The sequence below is a fragment of the Prinia subflava genome, chromosome 10 (assembly GCF_021018805.1).
Source record: "Prinia subflava isolate CZ2003 ecotype Zambia chromosome 10, Cam_Psub_1.2, whole genome shotgun sequence".
Classification (NCBI taxonomy): domain Eukaryota; kingdom Metazoa; phylum Chordata; class Aves; order Passeriformes; family Cisticolidae; genus Prinia; species Prinia subflava.
Window position 1 is genome coordinate 1,569,870 of NC_086256.1, and position 17,804 is coordinate 1,587,673.

The following is a 17,804-nucleotide window of genomic DNA, read 5'->3' on the forward strand; positions in this document are numbered from 1 at the left end:
CTGGAATTGTGTTAATTTTGCTGATCATTAGGGGTGGCTGAAGCAAGGGTGAGAAGCAGTTGTGAAGGCAGATGCTTCTTGGAGGCTGAGTGAGAATGGCCATGGCAGGGTGCACATCGAAAATAGGGACAAGGTGGTCTCATTGTCTCACTCAAGTTGCGTCCTTCTTTTGGCTGTGTGTATCTGAGAATGTGCTGAGTAGGGGTCTGGAATATAAATTTGTAGTTCAGTTAATTAGCAGCAGTGCAGACTCATTACACTGAGGCTGTAGAAACTGAGTGAGGATGTGTGTAACCTTAACAGCTGATTGTCCTGGAAACTGCTGTTGTCACCGAGCATTGTAGGATACTGGGTTTTATGAATGTTTGTTTGTATGCCAAATCACTCTGAATGTGCTGAGTTTGATTCTTGAAATAAGCCCAAATTGTTTGTGCTCATCTATGATTTTTTAAACTGAATTTTTCTTTAAAAAGCTAAAACCTGTGTTAATACTATGGGATTTGGAGTAGTCTTAGTGTTTATTGTTTGCTCGCTATATATCCAGTGGACACTGTCAGAAGTATTGGTAGGATGTAAAAAGAATTGTTTGTATGTTTAATAAGAAGTAAAATTTTCTTTCTGATTTTTCTTGTAACAGTACAAAAAAGGGGAAAAATTCTGGATGGTATGGTACATTGGGTGGATAGTGAGGTGAGAATCATAGTGATCCAGGGACAAAATTGTTTTTATGGTAAAGGTGTGAATGTACTATTAGATAACTTGTTCTAATATTCAGATTTTCTGAATGGTAGACATGACAGGGATTCTCTTTATACAATATTCTTGTAGTATTGGGCTGGTTTGGAATTTTGTATTAGGTAAATTCAATCTGAGGAAGTTGCAGGATTTCGATGTATATTCATGAGATACAACCAGGAGGTAAAGTACTGATCAGAGCTTGGAAAGCGGTGTCATTAACCCCTCATTAGGAGGGACCCTTTCTTGTCCTTTTAACTACAGATACAACCATCCGAACAGCTGAAAGAGGCTGGACACACGCCTCCAGGGTTAAGAAACTAACAGCCCCGAGGGAAAACCCCGAATGGAAGGTCATCTCTTCCCCCGGAGATCTGAGGGTCCGGCTGCACCGAGGATGCCAACACCCTGGAAACATTAAGCTGCAGCCTAGAGGAGCCTCAAAGGAAACTTAATAACCACCCGACAAGGAGGACTGAGAGAGGGAAGGGTAACCAGAAGGAAGGTGTTAGAACATCAGGAAGGGTGAATCCGGAGCTCCAGAAATTTAAAGAGAAAGAACTCCAACCCCAGGATATCAGAAACAAATGGCAGAAGAAATATCCATGCGCTGCTCTGAACCTGGATGCCCCCCTGCAATCCATATATCCATTTCAAATACAATTATTGTCTTGAAATTTGGGTGGTGCACTGCAAGTGGGGGTGGGGGGGCCGCTGGGGTTATGCCCCAGGTGTTCTGAGGAAAAACAGACTCTGACTATGCGATTCTTAAACTGTGCCACACGTTTGGGATTGATAGAACCAAAGTATCCCGGGTGGTATTCAATATACGAAAAGGGGTTAAAGGGAAAATTGGATCTAAAGGCCCAAGTGTTAGCCACGGAGTGCCGTCGAACTAATGTAGTGCCGTGGGTGGCAGAGCAAGTAAAGTAATCTCGGTGGGGAATTTTTAAAAAAGGAGGTGTGCCGTCCGAACCACCCCGAGGGTCCGAGCAGAGAGCCCCTGCTGTCGCGAAGAAACTTCCCCGTTGTTCGGTTGCAACCCGACAGACGCTGGGCCAGACAGAGGGAAGCCTCTGCGGATCACTCTAGGGAGTGTGACATAAGGCTCCTCCAAAAAGTTACCCCTGTTAAGACACAAGTAACTAGCTGGCACTCAAAGGCAGTCAGGGACATGGGAATTGGAAAGATAGAAGAAAAGCAGAAAAGGCAAACATGGTTCAGGAATCGCTGGTCAGGTGTTTCTCCAAGGAACGGGAAACTCGAGAGAGGAAAACAATTAAGTTAAATACAAAACATGAATTAAAATTATTGACAAAAGAAAAGAAATGGGGGAGTTGTGGGAAATATGGTTATTTAATTCATGTTTTATAAATAATTATAGATTGGGAACTGTGATATATATTGTATGAATTTCTGTAAAGCACCTCCCTGATCTTCCGGGTTCCAAAAATGGAAGGTGAGAACGACTTGCCCCTGCCTACGTGCAGCTCAACTCATTGGGACTCGCAACAGGTCAAACGCTACGTGCCAGCAAAGACGTGCCAGCGAGGACTTACACCGGTCATCACACACCTCTACGACAGTTACTCAAAGCAAGGACTAACTCTGGACATTAGCATTTGAATGTGCCCGGGGACCCTTTCGGGAATTAATGTAAATAAAGTTAATGGTCGATGATTAGAGAAACAATGGGAGGAAAGTTGCCGAGGGGGAAACTAAGTGTATTTAAGTTGGGTCTTTAGGTGGGCAAGTTTGTGAACCCAGCTAGAGACAAGGCTGCCAGGTCCTGTGTCTCTGGGGTCACCCTTGGCTCTACTTTTCCCGGGAGAACTTCGGTCAAGTAAGTTTGCTGTTCGTGGGGTTCGTATTGTTTTGTTTTTATTGTTTGAAATTGTTATAATTTGATTCTAAATTTTGTGATTTGGATGTTAATAAACCAAACTATTGAATTTGGCAATAAATTTGTCCTGGCGTTTATAACACCTGGCAGGGTGGGCAGGCCTTGGAATAGAAATCCCAGAGCAGCTGTGGCTGCCCCTGGATCCCTGGCAGTGTCCCGGGCCAGGCTGGAGCAGCCTGGGCCAGGGGAAGGTGTCTCTGCCATGGCAGGGGTGGCACTGGATGAGCTTTAAGGTCCTTCCAACCCAAACCATTCCAGGATTCCCTTCAGGATTCAGAGTCCCTTCCAGCCCCTCTGTGCCAGCTCCCTGCCATCCATGAGAAGCTCCTGCCTTCCAGCAACAACCCTGGGTTTCTGGTGCTTGGTTTTTGCTTCTTTTCTCTTTTCACTCTGAGCAACACCAGTCCAAAAAACAAAAAATATTAAGCCAATAATCAGAAGCACTTGGGAGTTGGAACCAAGCTGCAACCACTGATTATCTTCCTTGCAAGAAGGTGTTTATGAGGCTGCAAATCTGCATTAGGAGAGGAAGCTTGAAGATCTAATACTTTGCATTAGTTTAAAGAAATTAATAGAAAAACCAAACGGGAGCCCAGTTCCTCAGCTCCTGGGAGTTGGTGACAGCAAACACAGCCCCGTTAGTGAAACCAGCAGCAATTTGCGACAGAAGTGCCAGTGCTTTGCCTTCAGCACAAATCCTCACCCATCCAATGTGTGGAATTGCTCACTAGTGACCCCCACACGTATATTCCACAGAGCAAAGGGCATTTTCCTATGCCCAGGTGCAGAAGAAATCCAGTGTGAGGGGAAAGAAGAGAAAGCTTTGACTGTTCAGCCTTTTAGCTTCGTTGGAAATGGTCCTTCCCTGCACCCAGAGATGGAGCAGGAGCAGGGCAAGGCCTGTCCCAGGCCCCCAGGCCTGGGGACAGTTCTGGGGCCCTCAGGACAAGGACATTGAGGGGCTGGAGCAGGGCAGGGAATGTGGCTGGGGAAGGGTTTGGAGCCCCAGGAGAGGCTGAGGGAGCTGGAAAGGGGCTCAGCCTGGAGAAAAGGAGGCTCAGTGGAGCCCTTGAGGCTCTGCACAGCTCCTGACAGGAGGGGACAGCTGGGGGGATTTGGGATCTGCTCCCAGGAACAGGGACAGTAGGAGAGGGAACAGCCCCAGGCTGCACAGGAGGGGTTTAGATTGCATTTTTGGGAAAAAATTTCTTTCCAGAAAGGGTTTTCCAACCCTGGCACAGCTGCCCAGGGCAGGGGTAGAGTCCCCATGCCTGGAAGGATTTAAAATCCATGTGGATGTGGCACTTGGGGACACGGGGCAGTGCTGGCCGTGGCAGTGCTGGGCATGGTGGGACCTGATGACCTGAGAGAACTTTTCCAGCATTAATGATTCCAGGATTCTCTGTTCCCACTCTGTTCACCCTGCCAGACAGACCAGTGCCCCAGTGTCCCCCATCTCTGGGTTGTCCATCCAGACTGTTCCCTCCTCAACTGCAAACTGCAGCTGCTCTGCCCCACAGGAAACAATCATTCAACACCAGGGAAAAAAGAAGGAAGGACATAACGATATTGGCACCTCAAGGATTTCTCCTTCAGGGTCTGACACAGAATTTCAGACAGGAGATTTCCCTGTCCCACCAGAACCCAGCAGCACATTTTTGTCCCTGAGATGGATTTTACTCCACCCTCCTCCTTCCTGAGGAATTCAGATCTCTTTTCCCAACTGAATGATTCTCAACCACTGCCCACCTTGGGAGTTTCAACTTTGGCATCATTGGGAGGAGTCTGAAATATTTATAATATGAATATTTTCTCAATTTAAAGAAACCCCAACATGCACAGGAGGTGGGTGGTGGTATTTTCCCTTGCTCCTCTTAAGCCAAAATCCCAACCACTCTATTTTCCTGTCTGTGTCTTCCACTGCTCCCTAATCCTTGTCCCCAATTATCCATCTGCAGCCTGCCCGAAAGATAAATCATGTCCCCAAATGCAGGAGCAACTTCAATTACCAAATCACTCGGAATCACAAGCACACCTGAGGGGTGGATTTGGTTCTTTAAGCTGCTGTAATTTCATAGTTGGCAAAGAAAAATGGCTTTGCAGTGAGCTGGGAGAAATTAGGAATTTATCAGCCTGAAGTGCTCAGATGAACAGCAGAGATACAAGTGTGGAGTCCAGGTTTGGAACACAGCATCACACTCTACACAGAATTTTTTTAAAAAATTTTGTTTTGCAACAACCACCAAATAGTCCTTCTTAAATAAGGAGGTTATTAAAAAAATATATATCCTATAAATAGAATTCAAGGGCCATGTCAACACCTGAGGTTTTTTGCTGCTCAAGTGCCAGGTGTATTGTTCAGAGCACCTGTAAAATTGAGGCAGTGAGAAAACTGAAAACTGAACTAAAAGGAGAAAACTCTGAGACAGGTCCCTTAAAAATCAGCTCCTAAATCCCAGAGCCAGCCCTTGATCCAGCCCATGTGTTTGGGAAGAACATCCTGGAAACTGGTAGAGGCCATTAATACAATTTAATGCTCTAGGCTAGAACCAGAGTAGCTGCAGAGTGGAAATGGCTGAATATTGCAGAAAACCTGTAAATAATGGCATTGTCTGGCTGTCCGTGAGCAGTTTGGGGTGGTTTTTTTTTTTGCTCAGCAAAACCAGAAAACCAAATTGAGCTGCACTCAAATGACAGCCCAGGATGGGGCTGGAGAGGAGCCCCAGCACGAGGCCACCCCTGCCTGGGTGCCAGCACCACGTCCCAGCACACGTCTGCCTCTGCTCCCTGCCCTCCCAGGAAATTCATCCAGGCAATGGCCTTGATGATAGATATTACCCTGCCTGCAGCACCTCAGCATCCCAGCAGCTGTGAGAACCCCAATCACTCTAACACAGCAGCCCACTGTGAGTAAGGAGCTGCTGGCACAGCCTGTGATTATGAGCAATTGCAGCAGAGATGTTGGAGCAGCAAATTCAAGGATGTTTCTGAAGTTGAGGAGTAAAAAAAAAAATGAAGTTATAGAAAAACAAACAGCAGCCTGTAAGGAGACTTGGAAGTAAATTCAGATGGCAAAGGGGAAGAGGAAAACATGACTGAGGAGGAGGTTGGACAGGGCTGGAGAAACCTGGGACAGTGGGAGGTGTCCCTGCCATGGCAGGGGGTGGCACTGGATGGGTTTTAAGGTCTCTCCAACCCAAACCATTCCAGGATTTTATGACTCTTGTTACATCAGAGAAAATGAGGGAAAAAGATCAGTGCTAGGGCTCTCCCTGCCCAAGCCCAGCCATGGCTCATTAAGGTTTTTTTTCCCCTCGAAAAGAGGTTACCAGGTTAAAAAGAAGATGCTGTGTCTGAAGTGCTCATGGAGCGCCTCTGGCCCTGCCTTTCAGGGCAGTGCAGGTGTTTTCAGTGGGAATTGCAGTGAGGGGCCAAGGAGGAAAGGGCTCAAACTGAACGAGGGGAAATTTAGGTCAGATTTACAGAAGGAATTGTTCCCTGGCAGGGTGGGCAGGCCCTGGCACAGGGTGCCCAGAGCAGCTGTGGCTGCCCCTGGATCCCTGGCAGTGCCCAAGGCCAGGTTGGAACAACCTGGGATAGGGGAGGTGTCCCTGCCATGGCAGAGGTTTGGAATGGGATGAGATTTAAGGCCCTTTCCAACCCAAAGCATTCCATGATTCCATGATTCCACACTGCAACAATGGGTGGACATAAAGGTGCTCCCTCCCAAGCTGCCAGGGTGTTTCCCTGCGCCGGGCTGAGCTCCAGAAGTTCCCTGCAGAGGCTGGGGGTGCTCCTGGAGATGGGCACAGGTAAGGAACCAGAACCAGAGGGATCCTTCAGAGCGTGCCCACTCTCCATTCCTGGTTCTCCAGGCAAATTTGAACCTTTCGAGGTGAAGATCTCTCTATCCCATTACCAGCCATAAAGACCATCTGGTCCTTTACTCCCTGATTAAAAAAAAAAAAATGGTGCACGCAGCGCATCATCCATCAGAATTAATCCAACTCACTTTGACGAGTGCCTTTTAGAGGAGGGGCGGGGGTGGGGAGGGAAAAACAACAAAAAACCACCTCAGGACAATGCTGAGAATTCCGTGGCGTGGCGGGGAAAGATCCCAGAGCGCTCCATCCATTTTCCCTCATGCTCTGGAGCGGGGTGGGGAGAGGCAGAGAGGGCGGGGGGGCGGGGGGGATCAGGAGGCAGCACCGAGGGTTCTGCGGCGCTGCCTCCCCTCCATCCCCGGACAAAGGGCCGCCGCCGTCCCCGCGGCCACCGAGCCGTGCCGAGCCGAGCCGTGCCGTACCTGAGCTGTCCATGGTGCTGCCGTCGGCGCGGGGCTGCGCCTGCTGCTGCTGCTGCTGCTGCTGCTGCTGCCGCCCGGGGCTCCGCGCCGGCCCCGCGGCCGCCCCGCCGCGCTCAGCGCCGCTGTCCACGAGCTGCAAGGATTCATAGCCGTCACTGCCCGGCTTTTTCCGGTAGCTCCCCAGCAGGCTCATGGGCGAGCCGGGCGGGCGAGCGGCTCCGGCGCCGCGGGAGGGAGGGAGGGATGGATGGAGGGAGAGAGGGAGGGATGGCGGGAGAGAGGGAGGGCACGGCGAGCGCTCCGGCCGCCCCGAGGGGAGGGGAAGGGCGGGCCGGCAGCGCGGCCGCCCCCCCGCAGCCGCCGGAAGCGGGCGGGGAGGACGCGGCGCCCGGCGGGAGCAGCGTGCGATGGATGGGGGAGCTCGGCCGAGCGGCTCCGCGAGCCATCAGCGAGGGAAAAGTGCTGGCTCGACACCATTTCCCTCTCCCGGCTGCCATCCCCGCCTTGTGGCGGGGAGCCCTCCCGTGCCGGCGCGTCCCGCCGCCCCAGGGCTGGGTGCGCGGCCCTGGAGGGGCTCTGGCAGCGGTGACACCGAGATCTTTGTGTCGCGCCACGGAAAGGAGCCTTCCTTCCAAGGTCACCGCCTTCGGGGCTGGCACAGCACCGCTGCACCAGCCCCCAAAACCCTCGGGAGCATCCCTGGGCCGGTGGAACGCCCAGCTGGGAGTGGGTGGGGAACCGGAGGGATCCCAGCGGCCGCATCCTGGTGGGATCCAGCCTTGGCTTGTGCCGCTGCTGCCTCTGGCTCCCAGCAGTGCCACCGACTGCTAAAGACATTTTTGTTGTTGTCACCCATCTATTTTTAGCTGTTCCCATGAAAACAGACTCTGGACCGAGGCAGAGTGTGGCCCTGAACAAGGGATGAGCTGTGCCTTGCTCAGACGCCGTTTTCAGCCAGGGCCGGTACGTTGTAATTTCATTTTGCACGGAACAGAGGAACCGAGGGATGCTCCAAAGGAAATGAGCACTGCTAAACGCTTCTAAGCGGATTTATTTGTAATTTAAGGAAAACTGAAGGCAGAAGGAAGCCCTAGCAAGCAGACCTGAGCATGCCTTTGATCTTGTGCAGAAAGGAAAGTTCTCTGCTCAAAAACACTGCCCAGTTTTGTTTCTAAAGCAATGACATCAATAAGCAAGGCCAGGCTGGACAGGGCTTGGAGCCACCTGGGATGGGCAAAGGTGTCCCTGTCATGGCAAGGGGTGGGACTGGAGAAACTTCAAATTCCCTCCCAACCCAAATAATTCTGAGGTTCTCTGATTCCACCACTTGTGTAGCAACACCCAAGCCTTGAAATATCACTGGCACCTGGCTGAAATTTCCTGCTGAACACTCTGGGGCAGCAGACATCTGCTGCAGCCATGCCTCGTCATGTGCTGCCGTTTATGTAACCCCTGTGATTTCACAGGGAGCAGACAAGGTGCATCTGTGACCCAGAATTTCCCCAGAACAACCCCGGCAGGTTTACAAGCAGCAAACCAAGAATGAACTGACCTGACAAAGAGCAGCTCCCTGTCAGCAGCAGGAGCAGCTTGAACTCAAGGCTGGGGTTGTGTTTTCCACCCCCTCCATACTTTGGTCTGTGTGGAGCAATGCTTGGGTTGCAACACTGGCCAGCAGGGATGGGCCCCTCCCTCTTGGCACCCACAAGCAGCAAGTTAATAAAATTAAAAATAAACACATTGTCTGAGCTATTTTGTATATTCTGAGCAACTTGGGTTAGTGGGAGGTTTCCCTGCCTGTGGCAGAGGGTTGGAACAAGATGGTTTGGTAGGTCCTTTCCGACCCAAGCCATTCCAGGATTCTGTGATCCTTGCTAGGGAATCACATCTGCCAGCCTCTCCTAGTCAGTCTAGGATAAAACAATTCCTGTGCTCTGGGATGAAAATGGGAAATCTGTGGGGGTGGAGGTGAGTTTTCATTTGTTTTGCTTGCTCAGGTAAAGCCAAACGCATCAAAACAGGTGGAGGAGGCACATGGAGGCTCTGTGACATTTCCAGGAGTGCTCAAAGCCTCCTGCTCTGGAGGGGCTGAGTGGAGGAACCTGCCCCAGACAAACCCTGCAGAGCCTAAACCCCATCACCTCTGGTGTCCACCCTGCATCCATCATCTCCAGAAGCTCAGCTTGGACAGAATTCCATATCCTCAATCCAGCAGCCACTCCCTCAGTGCAGAGCAGCCAAGGTCTGTCTGCCTCTGCTTTTTCAGGAAAAAAAACCCCTGTGCTCCTCCTTATTGAATCTGTTATAAATTCCTTTCCTTGTCCGAGCTTTTGGGGGATCACAGAGGAATCACCACCACAGCCTGAAGCTCCAGCTGGAAAAAGGGAATTCTGCAAAGCACCAAGGGACAGAGCAGCCACTCCAGGGCATCCTGAGCCAGAGGGGGAGGAGGAAACGACCTCGAAGTCCCAGCCTTGCTTGTACAAACACATAGAGATGGGATTAGGGAATCCTGTGGGGTTCAGGTGACACTGCACTCATCCCCTTTAGCTGAAAAGAACATATAAAATAATATTCCCCTCTCCCTCCCTTCTCCCTGTGAGCTGGGCTCAAGCAGGGCCACGTGGTTCCTCTGGTTTTTGGAGAGCTACAGTATAAAAAACGCTATAACAACAACAAAAAAATCCAAGCAAAATCAAATAACTTTGAACTGCACATGGCAGTTTTCAAAACTGAAAAGGAAGAGGTAGGGGATGAGCCCCTCAGAAATATTCATTTTATTGGGCAGTGGCTGGTGGCAGATTTGAGGTGCCCTGACTGAGGGGCGAGGCTGGCAGGGGCCACGAGGGCTGGGGAGGTGTTCAGGACGTGCTAAGGAGGATTTTGTTGCTCAAACCTCAAGAGATACAAACTCTCCCCATTCCTGACCTTGGGAAAAATTGATTTGCCAACCTCTGGCTGTTTTTCTCTGTCTGGGCTGGGCCTCTCCTGGGTAAAGTCTCTCTTTGTAGCTGTAATCAAGCCCCAACTGTCCTGAGGTGCAATTCCATTTTCTGCACCTCCCCTCCCAACAGCTGAACAGCTCAGGTGAAATATTACACCCTGAATTCTTCAGGAGCACAATTAAACTGGGGAGTGTGGTTAGAATTGCAAATAGAGCTTTAAAATTAATTTAATACCCAGAGCAATACCTTTAAAAAACTCGCCATACCAAACATTTGTTCCAAAGTTTCTCCCCTGGGAATGCTGAGCTCCCCCTGCACAAAGGGGAGTTGTGGCCAAGCCCAGGTGTGGAGCCACAAAATCTCAGGATTGTGGAATGGTTTGGGTTGGGAGGGACCTCAGAGTTCATCTCCCAGGGCAGGGAGAGCTCCCAGCAGTGCCCTGCAGACCTGGGATCGCCTTTCCTGCCCTCCGTTCACTCCTCGGGCAGCGCCAGGAGCAGCGATCCCGATCCCCTCGCTGGGAATGTGGCAGCAAAACAACCCCAGGGTGTGGGCTCAGAGCCAGGAATTCATCTCAAAGCAGCTCCCAGGTTTGTGCTGGATAAAAAAGTGGGGTTTGGCCTGGAGTCAGGGATGGCCATGTGGTCCCTTCCTGTGGTGAGGGAATGGTGTGTCCCTGCCTGGAGCAGGAGCTGTCACAGCCTGCCCCTGAGCGGTGGCTCCCCGGGCAGCAGAGCACATTCCCAGAGCGGGGCGTGATGTTCTGGGAAAAACTGGGATGGGATGGGGCTCTGGGTGGAGAGAGGGGCACCAAACGAGCCAACCCCTTCTTAACCCTCTGGACATTCAGGAACTTCCAAACTGGCTCTGCCTGTCTCGTTATTTATAACAAAAAGCAGAGGGGGTTCTGAGATGGTTTGGGCTGGGTTTAAATGTTAAACTCGACTTAACCTTCAGCAGAGAAGCCTTGAGGCTTTGCTGCAGTGAAACCCAGCCCGGTTCTCAGAGCTGGAGTGTTCCCTCTGAGGATGGACCCTAGGATGACACAGGATGTGACAAATACTCAACTCTCAAAGCCTTTCCTCCCTGTGAGAGCACACCCATTATCTACACTGCTGGATCAGCACTGCTTTTATTTCTTGCCTTTCAGTCTTGTTAAAAAGCTGTCAGGGATGATCCACAATTTACTCATCCCAGCCCAGGACTGGGTTTGGGAGTGTTCAAGGATTTGTCTTGCTCCTCAGCAACGCTGAGCTGCGGAGCTGCCTGCCAAGGGCTGTTGTAGCTGCTAAAAATGTCCATGGTTCACAAAGAAAGAGGAGAAAGGGATGGGAAGTGGATCCATAAGAGGCCATTAAATAGGAAATGCTGGCTCAGGAGGTCCCCAGCCTGCAAAATGTTGGAAAATCAGAGGCTGCACAGCCATTCACCATCAGGTATTTTGGTAAAGATCAGATATTTTGTGGCCTAACTGCTGTTTATTCATCATTTCCCGTTCACTGTGAGTTAAGTGGTTAAATCCTGAGGAAAATCTGGGCATTTAGTGTTGTCTGCACTGGAAAATGGCTGGTGGGGAAAACAGGGAGGAAAAATTATACAACCAAGTGTCACGGTGGGGTTGCATCAGCTGCAGCTGCAGCTCAGGGTCAGGCTCCAGCAGCAGAGAACTCGATGGAAACACTCAGGTCATGGCTCTCAGGTAGCTCTGACCAAGGGAAATCAGTTTTTCCATGAAAACAGAGGGAAATCACAGCTGGGGGCTGCCCCCACTGCCATCCCTTCACTTTGGGGTGGATGGGGTGAGGGTTTATTGTGGGGGAATGCTGTGCTCTCACTCCAAGCCTCACTGGGATGGATGATCCTGGCTGGATGTTAGAGGGGCCCAGGAAGATACAGAAGGGTCTGGCAGCACAGGGAAGGTGGCCAGAAACAACAGAGCCCCGTTAATGTGGTTCTACCTTCTGCCAGGATTCAGGTTTTTACCTAAAACCAACAGGGGAAATGGTATCACTAAAGCTTTGTTGCTCTGGCTGATATAAAATACTTTTAAATTGTGTTTGTCTCAGCTTATGGTGGCCTATGGCTCCTGCATCACCCCTGAGTGAGGCAGTCTGGGTTCAGGTTCATAAATGATCATTTCCAAAGGGTTCCTCCCACAGGCTCCACGGGGCTGCTCCTGCTCTCTCCCAGATCCGGGTTTTAATCCACGTGGTGCTCTGAGGTTTGGGGTATTGTACAGACACCCTGAATTCCAGGGTATTCCAGGGGGCAGTTTGGGGAAAAGGAAGGGGCACAGTCTGTGCTGAATGAGCACAACCTACAGGGGCTGAAGGGGCTCCAGGAGAGCTGGAGAGGGACAAGGGATGGAGGGACAGGACACAGGGAATGGCTTCAAGCTGGAAAAGGGGGGATTTAGATGGATACTGGGAAAGAATTCCTGGCTGGGAGGGCAGGGAGGCCCTGGCATAGAATTCCCAGGGAAGCTGTGGCTGTCCCTGCATCCCTGGCAGTGCCCAAGGCCAGGCTGGAGCACTCTGGGACAGTGGGAGGTGTCACCTCCCATGGCAGAGGTGGCCCTGGATGGGCTTTAAGCCCTTCCAACCCAAACCTTTCCAGAATTCCGTGGCTTTGGATGGAAATTTGGAGCCAGCACCTTGGGGACATCCCTGGGGACATCCCATCCCCATGAAGCCGGGCAGGGATCAGGCTGGGGTTGTCCCTCCCCCTTCTCCTGGTGCCCATTTCCACCAGGACAGGTACCAAACCCCCTCCAGCACTGCCTGCATCAGCCTCCTGCGGCTTCCTCGTGTCACCCCGCTGGGAATGCTCTCCTGGGAAGCCTTCAAGACACAAATCCATGGAAAACTCCATGGACACGGAGCTGGAGAGTGCTGACTCAGCTCTGAACCACGTGGCTCTGAAATAATTCACCAGCCTGGCAGCTCTGTGGGGATTAAAATCCTTCCCAAAGCTGGCAGGGTGGGAAAGCAACGCCAGGAGGGGATGGGAGGGAGAGCCTGGTGCTCCCCACCCTTCACAGGCACCACAGAAATCCCTGCTGGCCCACAGGAAATTGCTCTTCCTGCAAAGTTTTCCCTGAAAACTCTTCCCTGGAAAAGGAATTCAAATGGTTTTTAGGATAATTTCTATTTTGCTGCCATCATGGTCTGGGGAAGGGAATAAATTCAGATTTTCCTGCATGGCAAAAGCCCCATTTCAGAGGATTTGGAGCAAATCCTGCCCCTGGTCTCAGTCTTCCAATTTCTCCATCTCTGCCTTTCCCAGCCTTAATTCAGGGATCTAAATGATACCAATTCCCATCCTTATTATTTCTGGCTGCTGGGGACAAGGGGTTATTCAAGAGAAAGAAATCCATATGCTGTTTGTGTCCATCAAACAGGGCCTCATCTGCTTTTGGGACTGTAAGAGCTCACAAAATACTGTTTCTAGTTGAGCATAATAATAATAATTAAAATTGTAATAAAATACTAAACATCTTGTAAAAAAATAACATCATAGAAATATTAGTGGGAACCATTAATGATTTCGAATTTCATATAAATAATGATCTCCTATTTATGGCATTTTAATTGGAGAGTTTCCCACGGCTGCTTTATGCACCCCTGAAGAAGCATCAGTAATCCAATTTTTATGGGAATTACAACATCTCTGCCCGCTACATCCGCAGAATTCTGGGATTTCTGGGCCCTGTTCCCAAAAATCTAGGATCCCATGGGCAGTTCTAGTGGCTTCCAGCATCTCCTGACCTCTGGAGCATCCCTGGAGCTCGGGCAGAGCTGGATTAATGGTTGGGCTGGATCACCTCGGAGGGCTTTTCCCACCTGGATGGTTTTGGGATTCTGGGAGAGGAGCAGCCTCCCCTTTGAATCCGGATGTTTGCTGCATCCTTTGCCACATCCCTCTTGTGCTGACAATCCCAAATCCCTTCCCGAGGAGAATTCCAGCCCCTGAGCAGAGCTGGGCGTGTGTGAACCACATCCCCGCCATCCCAATCCCCATCCCAAAATGGGATGACACCTCTGGCTGCCAACCTCTGCACCCTACAGGGGAGTCAGCTCCCTTCCCCCTGCACCGCCAGCGCCTTTTCCCAGCGGAGCAGGAGGGATTTGGGGGGATCCTGCTCCAAAGGCACCGCCAGCGCCTTTTCCCAGCGGAGCAGGAGGGATTTGGGGGATCCTGCCCCAAAGGCACCGCCAGCGCCTTTTCCCAGCGGAGCAGGAGGGATTTGGGGGGATCCTGCTCCAAAGGCACCGCCAGCTCCTTTTCCCAGCGGAGCAGGAGGGATTTGGGGGATCCTGCCCCAAAGGCACCGCCAGCGCCTTTTCCCAGCGGAGCGGGAGGGATTGGGGGGATCCTGCTCCAAAGGCACCGCCAGCGCCTTTTCCCAGCGGAGCGGGAGGGATTTGGGGGATCCTGCCCCAGAGCCGGGCCGGAGGGCGGGCGGGAGAGGCTGCGGCGGGGATTACTCGGGTCAGCAATTCCACAGCGGCCAGAGCCCGGCTCAAGGACAAACCCGGTGCCTCCTTAAGGGCTGCAGCCTCTCCAAAATGCTGCATCCCCGGGCCGGGAGCGTTCCCGGGATGGCTGTGGCACTGCTGGCTAAATTTAGAGGCACCGGTGTTGCCGTCACGCCGCCTGTGCCGCCGGAATCGCTCCGGACGCTGCTGTGATGGGATTTATTTTAGGGTTTTTTCCTCTCTCTCTCCCCTCAGGGAAGGCTATGACTAAGAGAAATCCACGGTCGGAGGGATAGCAGAAGATGGAGGCCCTGGTCCAGCTGCGGAGGGAGGATAAAGTCGGGAGTTTGCAGACCTGAGGGTTTGCACGAAACATTCCTCACCCTCCTCCTCCTCCTCCTCCTCTTTCTCCCTCTCCTCCTTCCTCCTCCTCTCCCTGGCAACATCCAAAACAAGACCGTGATAACGACAGGCACCAATACAGCAGCCGGACGGGAATTATGGGCTGTTTTGGGGATGCCGGGGGGGATAAACACCTACCTGGAGCCGTGGGGAGCCCCGGCAGCTCCGTCCCCTCCCGGAGCGCCCGCCCGCCGCTGCCTCAGCGCCGCCGGAGCCGCGGCAGCGATGTCCGCATTTACCTACGAATCTGAGCTCTTTTTTTGGCCCGGAACAGGGTTTTTAAAGGGAGTGCAGCCCTGTGTTTGCCTCGGCATAGCAGAGAGGGGGGGTTGAAGGTCAGCTTCCCGCTGGATTGGCAGGGAAAGGCTGGGATCAGCATTGGACGGCAGCGCCTGTGTGCTGACATCTCCACCAATCCCCCTCCTGCAGCAGGTCCGGCTCCGGCCTCAGAGAAGCTACACTTATTATTTTAAGCCTGAAAATCCCCTTCTTTTCATTCGATACGGCCGCGGAGCTGCCAGGCACAGCCCTAAAAGCACAGCCCTAAAAGCACAGCCCCCCAATTCTGGGGTGCAAGAAGAGGTCTCCGCGCTCCCCTCGGGGACCGGGGGCTTATCCAGCGCTCCGTGCCCAGGTGCAATTCCCAAACCCCAGCTCTCACCTCCCCAGCCCGGCCGAGCCGCCCCGGTTGCAATCCCTTCCCTCAGCCCTCTTACATAACCAGCTGGAAAAGCAGGGAATTCTCTCCATCCCTGCCATGCCAGCGCGCCTTCCCCAATTACTCAGCACAAACCGGCCGTAAACAACAACCCCCCCTCCCCAAATTCCTCCCCGTGCCCGCTGTTCCCGGGCCCCGGGAAGCTTTTCCTTACCGGGCTGCTGGGGGCCGTGCATCCCGGGGGCTGCGGGCGGCGGTGCCGAGCGCGGCCGTGCCCCGCACGCCGCTCCCCGCCCGGCAGCGGCCGCGGCCCGCCCGGGGCGCTGCTGCCGCCGCCTGCCAGCCGCTCCCGGGTTATTTTGGGGATTACAGACACCGGGGAAGGATGGGGATGGAGGCAGACATATCACACCGCCCAAAATGTGGCCTGGAGTGGGATCTGGAGTCTGCAGCGCCAAGCTCAGCAGGGTTTGGTTCTATTTTCCTTGATTTTTTTTTTCTTTCCCTTGACTGGTTTTCTGTTGGTTTTTTGGTTTTTTTCTTTTTCCTTTCTTTTTATTCTTTTCTTTTTGTTTTGGATTTTGTTTTGTTTTTTACTTTTCCTTGATTTTTTTTTTCCTTTTCCTTGGGTTTTGGAATTCGGTGGTGTTTTGGGTTGGGGGTTTTTTTTTTGGTTGTTTTGTTTTTTGGTTTTTTTGGGTTTTTTTTTTTTTTTTTTGTTTTTTTTTTTTTTTTTGTGGGGGTTTTTTTTCCGGGGGGGATATTTTGTTTGTTTGTTTTGGGTTTTTTTCCCTTGGGGAATGCTGGCTGCTGGATGCACTCAGCAGAGCAGGGATGTGACTTGTGGGAGCTTTGCAGCCCCGGGAATGGAGCTGATCCAGGCACACCTGGGGCACTTCCCTGGGTCCCAGGCACACAAACACTTAAGTGATTCCATAAATGAACATTTGGAATCATGGAATCGTTTGGGCTGGAAAAGTCCTCTCAGATCATCGAGTCCAGCTGTGCCCAGCACTGCCAAGGCCACCACTGCCCGTGTCCCCAAGTGCCACATCCTCAGGGATTTTAAATCCCTCCAAGGGCTGGCACTCATCCAGTTGTGCCAGGCCTGGATGAGCTTTTCCATGAAGGAATTTCCCCAAATCTCCATCCTGACCCTCCCCTGGAGCCATCTGAGGCCGTTTCCTTTTCCCTTCCGCCCCAGCCGGGCTGAGGTCGGGCTGGAGGGGGCCGCGTCTGCTGTGCCCCCCCAGCTAAGCCAAGGCTTTGATCCCAGCTGGATTTCGGCTCACATTCCTCTCCTTTTTCCCCTCCCAACTTTTGTTTTCAGGCTGAGTTCATATTCTAGCGTATGGTGATGTTTTTCCTCCTCGGATTTCTCTGCCCGCACACCCCTGTTCCGCCTCCGCCTTGTCACGACGCTGAATCGCGACATCCCCCCCGGCCGGCTGGGGCTCTCTCCAAACCTCCCCTGCTTGTTTTCCCACTCTCCCCATCACTCCTGAGCCTCTGCCCGCTCCAAACAGGGAGTGCCCCGAGCTTTTATTCGGGAATGAAAGCAAAAATCGAACCGGTGGCGCTGGGAGGGGGCTCCGGGAGGTGAATTCCCGATCCCAAGCGCACGGGATGGATTACCCGGGGCACACGACACGGCCGGAGCCTCCCTGTCCTGATAATCCCGGGATTTTCATCGGGGAGAAGTTGAAAAGGGAATTAAAACCACTTTATGTGCAGGGGAGGTGGATTGAGATGGGCATTAAGGACCCTCCCAAGCCAAACCAAAGTCTGGGATTCTGAGATCCTGGGATTCTGAGATTCTGGGATCCTGGGATCCTGGGATTCTGAGATCTTGGGATTCTGGGATTCTGTGATCCTGCAATTCTGGGATTCTGGGATCCTGGGATTCTGGGGTTCTGGGGTTCTGGGATCCTGGGATTCCAGGATAAGGATGAGAGGGCAGGAGCAAATGGCTGCATCCAAACTGGGCTTTTAACCAATATTTTGGATTATATCAGCTAAAGGACCCAAAGAGCTGCGCTGTGTCCAAACCCAAAACCCGAGGGGTTTTCCACAGTCAGACAGGGATGCTCTGATTCCTCTTCTTCCTCCTCCTCCTCCTCAGCTCCTACAAAGAAACTCCAGGTCAACACTGCCCTGCTGCCTCGGCGAGGCACAGCCCACACAGACTCAGCCAGCACAGGGATCAGCAGGAGAAAAATCTTTATTTCCATCTCGAGAGCAGTGACAGCTGCAGCGATCCACCGGGAGGAAAACTCCGGGAAGAAAAATCTGGGAGGAAAACTCTGGGAGGAAATCTCCGGGAGGAAAACTCAGTGTGACATTCCAGGGGGGAGAGGCTCCCCCCTCCACACAGTAT

At 52.2% G+C, this 17,804-nt stretch overlaps 1 protein-coding gene across 3 annotated transcripts in view; it reads right to left on the reverse strand.

Annotated features, from left to right (window-relative positions):
- DNAJC6 (DnaJ heat shock protein family (Hsp40) member C6) overlaps positions 1 to 16,021 on the reverse strand; it is a 56,341-nt gene extending 40,320 nt beyond the window's left edge. The window contains exons 1-2 of one of the 3 annotated variants that reach the window (XM_063406896.1): positions 15,642 to 16,021; positions 6,945 to 7,077 (exon numbers count right to left, since the gene is read on the reverse strand). In XM_063406896.1, coding sequence (XP_063262966.1) covers positions 6,945 to 6,957 — 13 coding nt within the window. In that variant the 5' untranslated portion in view covers positions 6,958 to 7,077; positions 15,642 to 16,021. Of the gene's footprint in view, positions 1 to 6,944; positions 7,138 to 14,907; positions 15,594 to 15,641 lie in introns of those variants that run through there. The other 2 variants (XM_063406897.1, XM_063406895.1) reach the window with 2 other exon arrangements.
- Positions 16,022 to 17,804: the final 1,783 nt, after the last annotated feature.